Source organism: Octodon degus, unplaced genomic scaffold, assembly GCF_000260255.1.
Source record: "Octodon degus isolate 3935 unplaced genomic scaffold, OctDeg1.0 scaffold00010, whole genome shotgun sequence".
NCBI classification, from domain to species: Eukaryota; Metazoa; Chordata; class Mammalia; order Rodentia; family Octodontidae; genus Octodon; species Octodon degus.
The window spans coordinates 26,729,698-26,745,805 of NW_004524586.1; the positions used below are offsets into that span (position 1 = coordinate 26,729,698).

General features: G+C 35.4%; 1 protein-coding gene across 3 annotated transcripts in view; it reads left to right on the plus strand.

The window, feature by feature from the left end:
* The first annotated feature begins 6 nt into the window (after window positions 1–6).
* Rab11fip2 (RAB11 family interacting protein 2) overlaps window positions 7–16,108 on the plus strand; it is a 39,660-nt gene continuing 23,558 nt past the window's right edge. For all 3 annotated transcript variants that reach the window (XM_004625641.2, XM_023708998.1, XM_023708997.1), the window contains exons 1-3: window positions 7–653; window positions 5,726–6,168; window positions 6,860–7,328. In XM_004625641.2, coding sequence (XP_004625698.1) covers window positions 304–653; window positions 5,726–6,168; window positions 6,860–7,328 — 1,262 coding nt within the window. In that variant the 5' untranslated portion in view covers window positions 7–303. The remainder of the gene's footprint in view (window positions 654–5,725; window positions 6,169–6,859; window positions 7,329–16,108) is intronic.

The window sequence follows — 16,108 nt, forward strand, 5'->3', positions numbered from 1 at the left end:
GCCGCGCCGCGCCGCGCGGAGGTGGCGACAGGAGGCGCGGGGCCCGCGCGGAGGCCTGGACGGCGCGGCCAGGTGATGTGGGCCCCTGTGCTGCTCCAGAGGAAAGGGATCCCCAGAGCGGCCGTGACCCCAGGCTGCCCCGGTGAGGCGTTCTGACACCAGCCCGGGACGCGTCGGCGCGCCCGAGTCGGCCCGGCTCCGTGCAAAGCCCCGAGAATGCGGTGATTCGAGGAGCTAGGCTGTCCCCGCGGGAGGGGCACCGGCTGCGCGTGCGGACGCGGTGCGGAGAGAAAGGGCAGCGCGATGCTGTCCGAGCAAGCCCAAAAGTGGTTCCCCACCCACGTGCAGGTCACAGTGCTCCAAGCCAAAGATCTGAAGCCGAAAGGCAAAAGTGGCACCAATGACACATACACTATCATTCAGCTGGGCAAGGAAAAGTACTCCACCTCTGTAGCTGAGAAAACCCTTGAGCCAGTCTGGAAGGAAGAGGCCTCCTTTGAGCTGCCTGGATTGCTAATGCAGGGGAATCCAGAGAAATACATTCTTTTCCTTATAGTTATGCACAGATCCCTGGTAGGGCTGGATAAATTTTTAGGGCAGGTGGCAATCAATCTCAATGACATCTTTGAGGACAAACAAAGAAGGAAAACAGAGTAAGTTATATAATTTGTTTTGGATTGGGGGAGCTTAACTATACCTTATTTATGGTTTTTCTGTTCTTGGAAATATATTTGTGTACTTGGGGCACTAGTTTTTGGATTGAAATATGACCCAGTTTTAAGCACCTTGTTTGCATGCCTGAAGTAAAAATAGCCCTTGTGATGAAACTTTTTTTTTTTAAATGGAGTGATTAATGATGCATTATTCCTCCTTTCTGTCTGAGGTAAACATCTGTTAAATAATCGAATATTTTGCACCGAATTATAAGAAAATTAACATTTCACTTTTTTAAAAGGACTGGATCACAGTGTTGGCTGACTAGAACTACTGGAGGTATAAATTATCTTCTTTAAGTGTTACAATTTCCCATGATGTGGAAAATCAGAAAATTAAATCTTCCAGTGTAATGTTTATAGGTATGATGAACTCTGTGGCTGTCAAACGCTATATTACCAATTTTAAAAGTCACTATTTCACTTGAGAATTATAAGCACAATATGGTTGGCTCCTATTTTAGCCTACCCATTTTTCAGGGTCAGTACATCATAGAGTATAAAGGCGTTAAAAGAAAAGTTTTAAAAGTACGTACACATGTTCTCAGTCTTGAACTAACATTTTCAATATGCTGGAGCTATTACTTCAGAATTAGTTTTACAAAGCTAGTATGTTTAGACCTTATTAACTGCTGTAAGATTGCAGAAAATGATTCAGTTCTCGTGATGAAGCGATTTAATGACTTCTGCAATGAAAATGGGGCCTTTTCAGTCTTTCAAGCTTGAGTTAGGTATATTTTAATTTGAAAAATCATAATACAGATGAACACTGGGTATGTCTTAAATTGAAAACTGTTTTCACCCATCCTTAACTTTACATTTTTTTTTAAAGCCTGAAAGAACATCGAGATCAATTAAATTAGTAGGAGAAAAATGCCTTGAGCTTGTAAGAGCACTTCAGATTTCCAGAGTAGTTTTGGTGTTTCTTTCAGTCATAACTGAAAGTACCCTTTACAAGCTATTGTACAATAATAATTTTTGTTAAGTTCCTGTTAATTTTTGGTATTTTAAAACAATTGTCTCTTGCTCTTTATGTACTTATCTGCCTGAAGACTTCTCCTGATGGGAGGTTGTTGCTTTATTTTGAATCACGACTTTAAAAATTCAGTATATGTAGGGTGAAAGGGTAGTGAGAGGAGAAATACTAGGCATGCAGGAAGAAAACATTGTAAAAATTTAAACTAGTTGAAGAGACATATTTTTAAAGAGGAGAAAAGTTTTTTTTTTAAGTTGCATATTTATAAATGATTTTAATAGCAGAACTGTTTGATACTTAAAAAGTGGCTTTTGGTTTCCTGCACAGTATTCATCAAATTTCAAATGAAAAAATGAGTAATTACTAAATAATTCGTTTCAGATTGTCAGTTTGGGGTGACCCTTAGTATATACTATGTTAATTGTTTTGAAGGTAAACTTTTGAGAATATTGTAACTTCAGATTTTGTCCTATGTTTAATATTAATGGATAATATAGTGCAGGCCTTGGAGGCCTAAACTTTTCAAGTTAAAATAGGTCCAAGTGTGAAAGAATCTGAAAATGAACCTTTTAAATTTTCTTCTTGCTTCATTCCTATCTTTGGCAGCATCAGTTACTTTAAACATAGCTGTAAGTAGTGCTTTTAATATTGTAGTCTTTATACAAAATGGATTAGAACCTCAGCGGTAGAACTGCTTACAATGTTATCAACAGGGCTTGTAATATTAGTGCATTCAAGTGATTTTCATATGTCATTAAACCTTAACATTTTCTTTGTGGAAAAATGGGAAACATGTATTCGGTGAGGTATCTATTCGTAATATTTCTAGATTTTTAATATATGTAATAGCTTCTTGTTTCTATCACAGTTGTGCATGTGGCGCAGTAAGAGACAGACTTGAGCCACCCGTGTATTGCAAGAAAGATTTGTAATATTCAGCACATTGCTAAATCTTGTCAGCATATTATTCCCAAGCCCTTTTTAGAAAACTGGTGTGAGTGATGAAGGCTACCAGCTGATTTAGAAGTCCCAAGAAACTGCTGGGTGTGACACTTTCTACTCTTTGCAACTGAAGAAAAGTATTTTACATCTTGTCCTCCATTTGTGTTGCAAAAGGCAGAGAATTGGAATATTGCAAAGTGCTTTACACCTTGAAAATACTTTTTTTTCTTTTAAGGAAAAGAGGTGAAGGGCCTGAGCCAGGCCCTTTTAGTGGACAGAGGACCTCATATCTCCCTTTTCAATGGATATTTGGGTTGGTAGTAACACACAATTTAAGGAAATAATACAACGTTTGATAACAGAATGGTAAATTGTTGATACTATTAGTACTCGTTGATCTGTTTTTTCTTAGAATATAAGTAGGTGATGTTCATTTTTTTTTAAAATGGCCATGAAAAGAAATAATCCAGAGACCCCAAAGTTAGGCATGACTCAACCATATGCAGATTTTAGGACTTTGTGGGGGTCTCCTATGTGCACCTGCTTCTTGGCCTCTGGCACCCTTACTGCCAGTCTTGTCCCATTTTTGACCACACAGCACCAATTGCTTGGGAATAGTTCCCACATGTGTGGTGGTTTTGGGACATGGACCTGTGCCCACTAAAAATTGAACAGAGGCCATAAACAGTTTAATTCCAGTGCTCCAAAGGTGAAAAAAAAATCAGCATTAATCCAGTAAGCCCCAAATGCTATGTCTTCATTTTATCTTTTTGAAGTGTGGGAAAATAAACACTCTAAGGAATGATTTTTGAAGGTCTCATTAAGACTTCTCTCCTATATCAGTTTCAAAACAAAGCAGCTAAATTAATTGTCATGCCTATTTAAAAAATAAAAACAAATAAAACTAGTGTATTTCTTAGAATACACTAATTTAGAATGTTAGGATACTTTGCAGGGTTTTTGGGGGATGGAAAATAGACTATTATTTTTATTTAAATACGATTTATTTTACTCTTTAAAGCTTACTTAGGTGTCTTATGTTCCCTACTGAAAAACAATGCAGTGCAACACTTATATGCACATTGTTATAGGTTGGTAATTTTAAGACCGTTGGTTCTGGAAATAACAACTGAGTAAACATTTTATTTAGTATACAGTAAACTGCCTTCAAGAAGCTTCTACTCTGGCAGTAGACAACTTGTATTGTCACCTTCTGTGGCTAGCATGCCTCCTGGTTAAATACAGTCTCCTGTAGTATGTGGCAGCCATGTGGTTAACCTTATTAACACATGTGGTTCGTCAAATAAGGAAGAACTATTTTTCTACAGCTGTTATTCATCAGCTTTAGATTTTTTTCCATATTTGATTTTACTCTGATGTTGGGAAATTACATATCATCCTCCGTGCCTCAATTTCCTCATCTATGAAATAAGGATGTTAAAGTAGATGATTTCACTTGATTTTTATGTCTAAAATTTATGAATTTTGACTCTTACATTTTGGGGATTATTTATTTTCTTTTCAGATTCGCCTTATTATTCACATACAAATCTCATGTTTGCTTGTTTCCTCACAAACTGTATTCACCTAGTTTCTATGTAGCCTGAGATGTGACACGGTATTTCTGCGATAGCATCTGTCAAATGTGTTCCTTCCCTCCCCATGCTGAAAATTGCTGTTTTCCAAAACCATGAGTTAATTGCCGAATGTATAGCCTTGCTTCATTTCCAGGCATTTTGCATGCTCAGATTTGTATCTTTCATGATCCTGTAGTCCACATGTTGTCATTTTCTGTTTCTAGTCTTGTTTTTTCAGTTTGTCTTATATCAGGTCTGGGTTTACACTTTCAATTATAAAATATTCTCTGCTAAGAAATTGTTTTGATATAACTATTACACACCTTAATCATGCTAGTGTAATGAATAAAGTACATTTCACCTGCATGTTACTTGCTGAGATTTAGTTGGTATAAATGTTAAAATGGCCATTCCCTCTCCTTCCTGGAAAGACCTGTGAATCAGTCTTCCCCTAGATGTATTGTAAATGCAGTGTTTTCTTGGCATATCTTGGTAATAATGAGAAAAAGAACTATGTAAAATTGGATGAGAGTTCCTTTGTAGCTAAGAAAATCTGTGACACTCAAGTAGAGCTGTATTTAATAAGTTGTCTGAAGGAATGGCTATTATGCTGCATTGTTAAGTATTGTAAACTTTTCTAGACTCAATTTTGCAGTTATTTTGGGCTCTTTGCCCTGTAGAAAAACGACTTGTAACACCAAGAGCTGAAGAATTTCTCATGGATAAAAGTACTATAAACAAAACCAAAATAAACTTTGTTTCTCAAACATCATTTAAAAATGGGTGGTTTCATACACTGAACTGATGGAAAGCTTCAGATTTGTCTTTATAAAGTAATATCATTGTAGCAATAGGAAATGAAGCAAATAGATTCTAACAGAAGCATTTAAACTTTTTTTGAAAACTTCATATTTTCCATTTGCATTGAAATATTTGGATATTGATCCATTTTAGATTAAGTTAAATTATAATATTTGAAGCTTTAATAACTATGAAACTACTTGTAGTCTTCAATGATAACAAAATTCTTTTAATACGTTTATATAAGTAATTTTTTGAGATGGGCAAGTATTTTATTAAAATATTATGAGTATCATTTTATAATAGCTGTAATTTGAATTCCTTTAAAATATTTGCTTCATTTATCTTTTAATGTTCAAAATGTCATCAGCTATTAGAAATAATTATCCTATATGGAAACATATTAACTATTGCTCATGAGAATTTTTGATGTTGAGTAATTTTCAAGTATGAAAGAAAATGTTACTTAAACACTTTATCACCTTCACCAAAGATCTTTTGCCGTAGTATATGTCGTAGTATATGTCGCATCACAGAAAGTGATCAATTTTTATAGTTAAACAGTGAGGGAGGCTGAAACTACTCTGGTGAGTAGGTTCTCATTCAGTGCTTAGACTACTTAAGGAGTAGCTTTGAATGATGTAGACACTTGTATATAGCAAAGCATAACGTCCTCTCTTTATTAATGTTATAGCCTGTTTTTTCTTTTCTTTAAGGTGGTTTAGATTAGAATCCAAACAAGGAAAAAGAGTCAAAAACAGGGGTGAGATAAAGGTCAATATTCAATTTATGAGGAACAATATGACAGCAAGTATGTTTGACTTATCAATGAAGGACAAAACAAGATCTCCTTTTGCAAAATTAAAAGATAAAATGAAAGGTAGAAAAAATGACGGGACATTTTCTGATACATCTTCTGCGATCATTCCAAGTACTCACATGCCTGATGCCAATACTGAATTTTCAAGTGGTGAAATACAGATGAAATCCAAACCAAAAAAGCCTTTTCTTTTGGGTCCTCAGAGACTCTCTTCTGCACATTCAATGTCTGATTTAACTGGGTCCCACATATCTTCTGAGAAACTGAAGTCTGGCGCTGTAGGTCACACACATCTTCTTGGACGCCAGATAGATTCCTTTGGAGCAGTTCCAGAAAGTGGTAAGTGGCTCCTTTTTTCTGGTTGTACCTTTAGTGATTTGAAATATCTTTCTGGTTTTTAAGATTTAATTTCTAAAGTTAGAAAATAAAACATGAAGTTTCTTGTATTTTCTAAATGTAGTCATATGTTAAATCTTAATTGTGTATCTATGATACATCAAATTGATATTTGTTGAAGGCAGAGCTTGTTTGCATTTGTATTTATATTATTAGATAATAATAATGAGTCCCAGTCTCCTTTCCTGGTCTTGCTTTTTTAGCTGTTGTTTATTTTATCTTGAAAGATGAAAGTATAAATGAATATTCCATTTTTTAATAAAGTTACTAAAAATTACTCTATGTTCAGATGTAAGAAAGTAAGTAATGTTAATAGATAACAAAGAAATGTCTTTAAAATTTCCAGCATTATTATCCCAATTGATTCTTGATACTGTAATTTGTGTATGTGATGGTTCCTGAGCCAATAAATTAGTGATTGTCTAACAGTAATTGTCTAATTGTTATTAACCTAGGTACATCAGACTGTGATACCTTACCATTTTAAGGTTGTTTTCCTTGATTATTTTAAAGGTTAATACCGTTAAAGAGCTAATTGTGCTCATTCTAAAACCAGCAGAATGCACACATAATGTGTCAAATAGCGTGATGTAATGTGTCATTGACTATGTACTAACTACAAAATTGTTTGTAGGAAGTCTCAAATCTCCTCACAGAAGAACATTAAGCTTTGATACTTCTAAAATGAACCAACCTGACAGCATTGTAGATGAAGGTGAATTGTCTTTTGGAAGACAAAATGACCTATTTACGAACGTGACTGCTTCATTACCCCAAAAATTTGCAACACTGCCAAGAAAGAAAAATCCATTTGAAGAAAGCAGTGAATCATGGGATAGTAGCATGAATTTGTTTTCAAAATCAGTTGAAGTAAGAAAAGAAAATAAAAGAGAGAAAAGGGAGAAAGTTAGCTTGTTTGAAAGAGTGACTGGGAAAAAAGAGAGCAGAAGGTCCGATAAACTGAACAATGGGGGTTCTGACAGCCCCTGTGACTTGAAATCACCTAATGCTTTTAGTGAAAATCGGCGGGACTATTTTGATTATGAGTCAACTAATCCATTTACAACAAAATTCAGGGCTTCAAATATAATGCCATCTTCAAGGTAAGCTTACTATGGGGAAATCTGTACAATTTGGAAAAGTGTTGTACATGAAAATGTCAAACACTCCTTTTAAATACATAGGTATTTTAAAATTTGTTTCATTTTATTTTTGAAAAACTTATTTTTAAAATTATAGAGGCGGACAGTGTTACATGTATCTTCTGAATTGACATTTTCATCCTGGATGAATAGAAGATTCTTATCCCACCCCACCCCCCCCCCCCCAGTCTATTCTGGCTTTGTGTGCCAGAAACTGCAAAACTTTTAGGACAAGCAGCATGGCTTTTGATGAAACATGACAAGAGTGAATAATGCAGAGGTATCAGAAAACTGTTTCTATATGTTTTTCAGGTATTCTTGGGCTATCTGGAGAAAACAGTAGACCAATTAAGTACTTAAAGTTTCATAATAGATATTAACTATACTTACTAAAAGACTATTTAGAAAAGTTTTTGTTTGTGAATTTTTTTTTTTTTTGAACCGGGGATTGAACTCAGGCCCTTGCACTTGCCAGGGAAGCGCTTATTCCACTGAGCCATCTCCCCGGCCCCTTATTTGTGAATGTTACTGGAATTCAGTAACTCTGTGGGTACTTTGGTATGGTATGTCAAAGGGATCTATATGATGATTTATAATCATAAGAATAATTGTTACGATAAAGAATTAGGGTTTTCACACTCTGACTTCTCATATATGTGTATATGTATATACTACGTATATAGTACTCCTTACAAGTTGGAACTGTCAGTATTTGAATACTGTTATGGAGGATGCACAAGTGAATGATGGAAAACTGGTTGAGAAAACCTCAAGCAAAGAATACAGTGAATCTGTTGAAATTCTAAGCACTTTATGGAAGTACACAGTAGAATGTTTGCCATGGAGTGGAAGCTTTATATACAGACCTGAATGGGAATCTTGGCTTAGTAGTGCGATGACCTCTATGAACCTCAGTATCTTCATCTTTGAAATGAGGGGAATACCTAGTTCTGTGATTCAGTAGGATAAATAATACATGAAATATTGTATGCAGTATTTGAGGCCCCCAAAGAGGAACCAGTAAATGACTACTTCTACAACATGAGCGTCCTTAACCAAAATCCAAAAGTTGAAATGCTTTTAAGAAATGCTGGCATAAGTATTAATGGTTTCATAATAATAGAATTTTTTTGAGTTTTGGGTTTTGGGGCATTTCAGATTTTGAATTTTTAGAATAGGAATACTCAACTTTGAAAATCAGTAGAATAAGTGCTTGCCTGGCAAGCACAAGGGCCTGAGTTCAATCCCCAGTCCACAAAAAAAAAAAAAAAAAAGCAATATTCTCAAAATCAAAAAGCATTAAAAACTGAAACACTGTTCCCAAGCATTTTTGGTAAGTAAAGTTGAATCTGTATTATGTTTTATCCATTTTTATGTCTTTTTATTAAAAAGGACTTTCTTGGTTGCACTACAGAAAGAAAATGTAGAGCAATCAAGAAAATATCTAACTCACTTTTTAGGCTTTTCTCTCCTATATCTTGTTTGTGTATTTTCCATGACATGTAAGAAAATACAAATTTAAATTAGTGAAGGGAAGTTTGTTTATTTTGCTTTCTTTTATCAATAAATGAATATTTGCTTGATTTTAGAAAGTATCATTTACTTTTTTTATAGACTCCAGAAAAACAAAATTTTCTCATACAGAATCAGTATTTTTTATTTTTTATTTTTTATTTTTTTGTATTTATAAAGGACAAGGTCTGCGGGGTCTCACTGCATAGATTGAACTTGTAGTGATCCTCCTGTTTACAGCCTCCCAAGTGCTGGGATTATAGGCATGTGCCACCATGCCCAGTCTCAGTTGCTAGCTCAGTGCGCCCCAGGGGCGGGACTGGCACGGCAGGCCCAGGGATCAAACTCCTGGCCCCTGCATCTGCCTAAGCAGGTGCTTTAATCTGCTGAGCTATTTGGCCTGCCCCAAGAATCAGTATTTTTTACTAGAGAGTTTAGTTTCAATGTGTTGTTCTAAAATAGTTTACATTGGTATTTCACATAGTTTACCTCATATGTTTCAATAAGTCCTATGTTACTTGGATAAATAGAAATATATTTCCCTTCTTCACCTTTTATTAGACTTATTTTTTGTAGAAGGTTTTGGAAACAGTTGTCAAAATTAATTTTAATGAAGGCAAGAAAGTGAGAAATGGGAGAAAGTAATATTTTTAAACAGAAGCAACATGTGAAAACTTAAAATATCCTTAAATTTTTATTCGGGTTGTATTTGGACTTTTATACATGGACTGCCATGTTTTCTTTTTTTAATGTGTTTGGTACAGGGTCTCACTATGCAGCTCATACTCATAGTGCTCCTCCTATTTTCATCCTCCCCAGTGCTGGGATTACAGGCATGTGCCACCAAGCCTGGGCTTGGTGGCCAGCTCAGCACACTGGGGGACAGGGGAGGTACAGCATGTGGTGCTGGGGATTGAACCTTGCTCCTTGCACTTCCTCAGACACTTAGTCCACTGAGCTATCTCACCAGCTCAGCCATGGGTTTTTAAAGCGAGTGTGGCCTTTTGATAGATTTAGACTTTGTTTTAGATTACTTCAATATTAATGGGGTTTCTATCAAAAATAGAGCTGTTTCATGCTGTATGTATGAAAAGATTGCACTTACATAAAGTTTTCTTTTAAAACTTTTCTCCTGCATGTTTCTAAAACACTAGATATGAAGACATTCTGTATAAATTTCTGAAAGTTACTTTGTGTCATAGGCCATCTTTGTGGTAAATGTAAAATGTGTGGTAAAAGAGTAGCTCTAATTAAGTGTAAAAGAAAGATGAATTCAGGGTCAATAGACCTAGAAAAAGAGCATAGTTAATATTTTCAGCAAGAATGTTTATCTTGGGTAGAATTTGGGAGCATATTATCATGGTATTGTTCTCTTCCCATAATAGAATATTACGATTTCTTATTCATCCTCTCAGTAGTGTCCCTCACTTACTGGGACATACATTTGTCACATTACATCCAAATCAAATGCACTTTTCTAGTACCCACTCATATCACTTCGATATGTGTTGTGAATTATTTTTCCAGTTGTGCTAAGTAGATCTCTTAATATAAGAGTTTTTTAGGTTCTTGGAAACAGTGCTGGTAGGAATATTGAACAAAGTAAAAGATAAAATATGCACTTGCAAAACTGGATTTTTGTGTTTGGTAAGTTAATTTGTTTACCTGTGATTGCAGGTCCATAAGAACTGTACTATTCCGCTCTTAGAATGATGCATGTGATTAAAACTGGAGAATTTTCTTTATGCCAAAAAATTTTAAATGTACCACAGGGCATTTTGTTAGAAATAGTAGAATTTTTTTGTGTGTTTTTGTAGGTAAAGTCCACCGAGAAAAACAAATCACATTTAAAGTCATTAAACTTTTTTTTTCTTCTGTTCTTGAAATAGTTCCCATATCCTCATAGAAAATGGTAAGAGGAAAATAGGCTTTATCTTGGGTTACTTCAACAAAGAGTAGGACTCTTTGAAGCACTCTTTTTTTTTTTGTGAGATTACTGATTCATAGTATGTTTCCTTTTAATATGTCTCTGCTTCTCTGAAGCCTTTCTTGCTTTTCTACGGAGTAGCGGTGATCCTGAGCTGTAGCATTTTCTCTGTAAATCTTAGAAGTCCAGTGTGCTATCCATTGTGCTACCAAGCCTCTGTAAATCTTACATCATCTGTGAGCATCATGTTGTTCACTTAATGACTAAGTCACTTTTCCCCCAACCATGACAGTTTGAGGCTAGAGCCTGCATAAGCATATCATTCATCTTTTTGTCCTTACTTTCTACCAGGATGCTTGGTAGACAGTAGGTGTTAGAAATTTTGAATAAATAAACACAGGTAAGTAGACCAGTGTCCTGGGATACTATTTTATTCTGCTGGCCTTCTGCTTCCAGCCCAGTTTGGGCTACGAAGATCTTTCTTGATAAAAGAATACCTCTCCTATAAGCTGAATATATGCATATTTTTATGCAACTAAACCTTGTTAAAATGTTAAAGGATTACTACAATTCAATATTTATAACTGTAGCATATTTCTGGAGTCTGTAAGAACCCCATATTAGCATAGTGTATTGGCTGAAATAAGCAACTCTACCATCTCAGTGATTTATTCCACTAAAAATTTATTGTTCACTCATCACAAAGCAGTTATGAAGATGGAGATAGAGATGGAAAAAGTTGGTTCTCTGGTCCATGTCATTAAGCTCCAGGCAGTCTTTTGGGGACCAGGCTTATGGTAGTGCCATCTTTTATCACATGGTTTCCAAAATCAGTATGAGAGGGAAGAAAAAACAGTGTGTAAGCTGGAACATTGCTTTGTGCCAGGCCTGGCAGTGGTGTGCATTATATCTCCCTATATTCCTTTTTCAAAAGCTCAAATATGGCCCGATCCCATTGCAGTCAGTTATGGAATAGGGGTTAGCTATCTGCGTGCAGAAGGAAATCAATGGGTTTAATGAGTATGCAGCATTGTATGCACTATTGACACTCATTCAGCTTTCCATGGCAAGGTCTGGTTATCAAACTTTTTTTGGCAGAACTGGGGATTGAACTCAGGCCCTTGTGCTTGCCAAGGAAGCACTTATTCCACTGAGCCATCTCCCCGGCCCCTGGTTATCAGACTCTTACATACTTGGGACCTGTCAAGAGTCCTCCTTCACTTGTACTTGAAAGCATAGTTAGAATTCTTGTAGTTTCAGAAAAATAGTATATAAGTTGGTAATTAATTTTGAGTTGTGTTGCAGAATTGTTGCTCTTGCTTTTTATTGATTTGTATCAGTATCAGCAAATTTTTATTATTTAGCAACTGTCCCATCAACTAAAGTATCAGTCGTTTTTTCCCATAGTGGGGAAAGTAGTGAGATTTCTCTATAGCAGAATATCATTTTCCAAAAATAAACATGCCTGGGAATGTGTAAATGGATGGGTGTGTTCAATAACTTGAATTTTTTTTTTAAATGTATTTGGTACAAGGTCTCACTATGCAGCTCAGATTTGTAGTGATCCTCCTGATTTTAGTCTCCCCAGTACTGTCTCCATAGCTGGCTCAGTGTGCCTAGGGGCCAGGCTGGTGTAACATGTGGTACCAGGAATTGAATCCCTGTCCCTGTACTAGCCTACTAGAGCAGGCGTTTAGTCCACTGAGCTTTCTCACTAGTTCCTGAAATTTTTTCTTTATATAACTGGAGCATGACTCTAAACTCTTCACTTCATCTGGATCATATGACCAAACACTAGCTTATAAAGAGTAGAGTAGATTTACACCACTTGCAGCTGAAAACCTCTTACAGTCTTCCACATTGCCCCTCTTCATCTGTACCAGGCCAGTAGTTGGCAAATGAGATTTGTGGGCTAAATCTGACTGGTTTGCTGCTACTTATATATGTAATAAAGTTTTGTTGCAACATAACTTAAGGTTGTTTTTTTTTGTTTCTGTGATAGAATTCTGTAGTTAGGTGAGAGGCTATATGGCCTGCAAAATGAAAGTATTTACTATTTGTCTTACTACAGAAATACGTGTTGACTTTGATCAGCTGAATGGGACAGCCGAGTCCCTGCATGCATGTGAATCGTGCCAGACCAAGAATACCCAATTGTACTTTTTTCTGAATGATGGACTATCAGAATATACAATTGCTGAAATTTTTGCCTTTATTTTTTATACACTTAACATTGTTTATCTTCCTGAGTAAGGGAATGGGCTATAGTATCTTCTGTTTGAGAAAGCTTAAGTTAATTTTTTTTTTTTTTTTAAATTTTAGGGAAGGATCTACAGGGTGGTCAGGGTCTCACTACTAGATCAGACTCATAGTGATCCTCCTCTTTACAGCCTCCCAAGAGCTGGGTTACAGGTGCGCACCACCACACCCAGTCTCAATCGTCATCTCAGCGTGCCCCGGGAATGGGCCCGGCATGGCAGGCCTAAAAATGTTTTAAGGGTTACTAATTTGCAATACCAAATCTAAACTCTTCTTTCTAAATTCCAGCATTTATTACATTTTAGGGTCTTCTACCTGCCCAGCTTTTCTTTTGCTATTTCTCACCACTGTTTTAAGTAAGTTAATTTCCTTGCTGTATCAACCTGCAGACCTATAAGCCATGCATTTCTATTCCTGGATCAGGTGTGGGCTACACATTTCACTTGTTCTCTTGCTGATGCTAAAGTCTCTAATTCTTGAGTAATAACTTGGTGTTTCCTTTTAGATTTCTACTAATACAGAAGTTCTGTGATGTTTATTGTATCTGGTTAATAGTTTTCCCCACTGAGCTGACTTCGTGATACATTGCCTTTACTATTTTTAAATTCTGCATCACAGTATCTTTATGGATCTTAAGAATTTTATTAAAACTATAGTTTATTGGACCTTACCTCAGACAGAATTAGAATTTTTAGTGAGTGGGTTCTGAAAGACAAATCAACACTAAAAATTTCCCATTGGTCATCAGTGAGATTTACAAGTTGCTGATCTAAATGGTATCATGTATTAACTTCATAAGTAACCAGTAAATTATTTTTGTAATTTTAAGGAGAGAACAGTTTCAAAACAGGCTAGTAGAACAGTAATGATAGTCAGTATGTTGTATATTGTTATCTTCATAGTAGCTATTCAGAGCACAAGATACAGGCATGAAATATTGTTCAAATAATATTAGCTCAACAATAAATTGTTTTCTAGAGACTAGGAATTGTGACTTGGGCTGATAAGCTCATGTTTGAACAAACAACTTGGTTCCATTCACTTAATCTTTTGCATACAGGACTGGAACCTAACTGAAATGGAGGGTTGAAACAGATGCACAGAGGAGTGAGAGATTTGGATGAATATATATATATATATATATATATATATATATATTTTTTTTTTTTTTTTAAAGCCCAAAAACCTAAGTTATATACTGGACATTGAAGACCAGGCACAAAAGTTATATTATTTGATATTTATGGTATCAGTAAATGAATTGTTGTGAGCCAGGTAAAAACATGGCCATCACTGTAAATAAGACTTCAAAATATGCTTATATTTGTATTCTACCCAGTCAGTTGAAGAGAAACTCTGTGACTTACACAACATTTTTCTGAGGAGCTTTAATTTAAGCTCACTGAAAACGTTCAGTATTCCACCTAGCTAGGGGAATACCTTAACTTACAGAGGAAATTACTGTGTGTGTCTTATTCTGAATTTTATAGAAGCCAGTAATGTAAGCCTACTCTTGTGATAAGCTAATGTAATTTGAGGTGAGAGGAGAAGCCAGTCAGAGAACAAGGACTAATTGTAGGCATTTTTGCCAAATAATTGTATTTTAGGGTTATTCATCTATTTGTGAATATACTTCCCTTCACTACTTGGTGCTTTACTGCAGTTGTGAATACTAGTAGCACTTTCGTAGTTGCTCTAGATGACATAGTGTTATATTTTATATTATTCATGTTGATTTTATTAGAGTATGTATTTTTGTCCTTAGCTGATAAATTTAGGTTAGATCACATGCTTACTTTTATTTAAAGCAGTGCAGAAATTATATTTAAGACCAGGACCTCATATTTATCACTAATTTTTTAGATTTTGCATGATAGAGTGCCTTTTACTTTTCAGATCAAGTTGACCTCCTTCCCTCCCTCCTTTTTTTTTTTCTTCCCATAACTAGTTATTGTCTATGGTTGTGTCATATCTTTCTTAGGAACCATAAAAAATTGGGTTACCTGGGATGTGTATTTAAGTGTGCTTTTAATTTTCATAAATCAGAAATTACCACAGGCCTGTTATCATGTAAGCTTTGTTATAAAGTTGTATAACATGTTTATAAATTGTTAGCACAGGTTACATTTTTATTTTAAAAAGTAAAAAAATGATCTGAAAGAAAAGAGGTTTTTCATAATTTTTAAAACAATTTTTATAACACCTACCCCTATAGATCTCTTTATTTTTTTTTTTTCATGAATGAATTTTAGGCTCTGTTTTTGGCATCATAAACTTTGCCCTGCTGGAGACCTTTGTTAATAACCATGTTTACTTTTTGATTATGTTTGTTTTGTCTATTATTCATGGTAGACCATAAATATTTTACACAGCTGAAAATTTATGAGACTAAAAATCTAACTTTTTAGAGCCATTAATCCATTAATGCCCAGGGAATTACAGAGTGTTTTCAGTGAAACAGTGACTGGGAACATGAAATAGGCGATTGATTAGTTCCCATAACACTCAACTAGAACTTCTCTGTTTAACTCCCCAGAGACTACTTGAAACTTTTTTACCCTTTGTCATCTTAATACTCATTATAATAGGTCTCATTAATTGGTGTGTCTCCCAATGGGTTAATTTGCAGATACCAACCATGCCATCTCTTCGCTAACTCACTAATGCAAATTGATATTTATAGTCTTCAAAATTGAAAACAAAAAAAGCTCTGTAACAAAATGACAAAGTTTGCTTTTTTTTTTTTTTTTTTGAGCAGAGATTAATGATACACAGAGAGATTATGTGAGAGAGAAGAAAACAAGCCAAAAACCCCACAAAAACTACTATAGGCTAATAAACTGATGTGAAAATTTCTCAATTTACAGCACTTGACAGGTGCTAAAAGAAAAGCATCTTTAATTTTAATGTGTTGTTAGGACCTCTTTAGAGAGACTGTACAAGTTATTAACAAGGTCCTCTGAGACAGGAGACGGGTAATTAACAAGACCTATGGAGATATAGTTTAGGTAATTAACGAGCTCTTAGGCACTGGACACAGGAT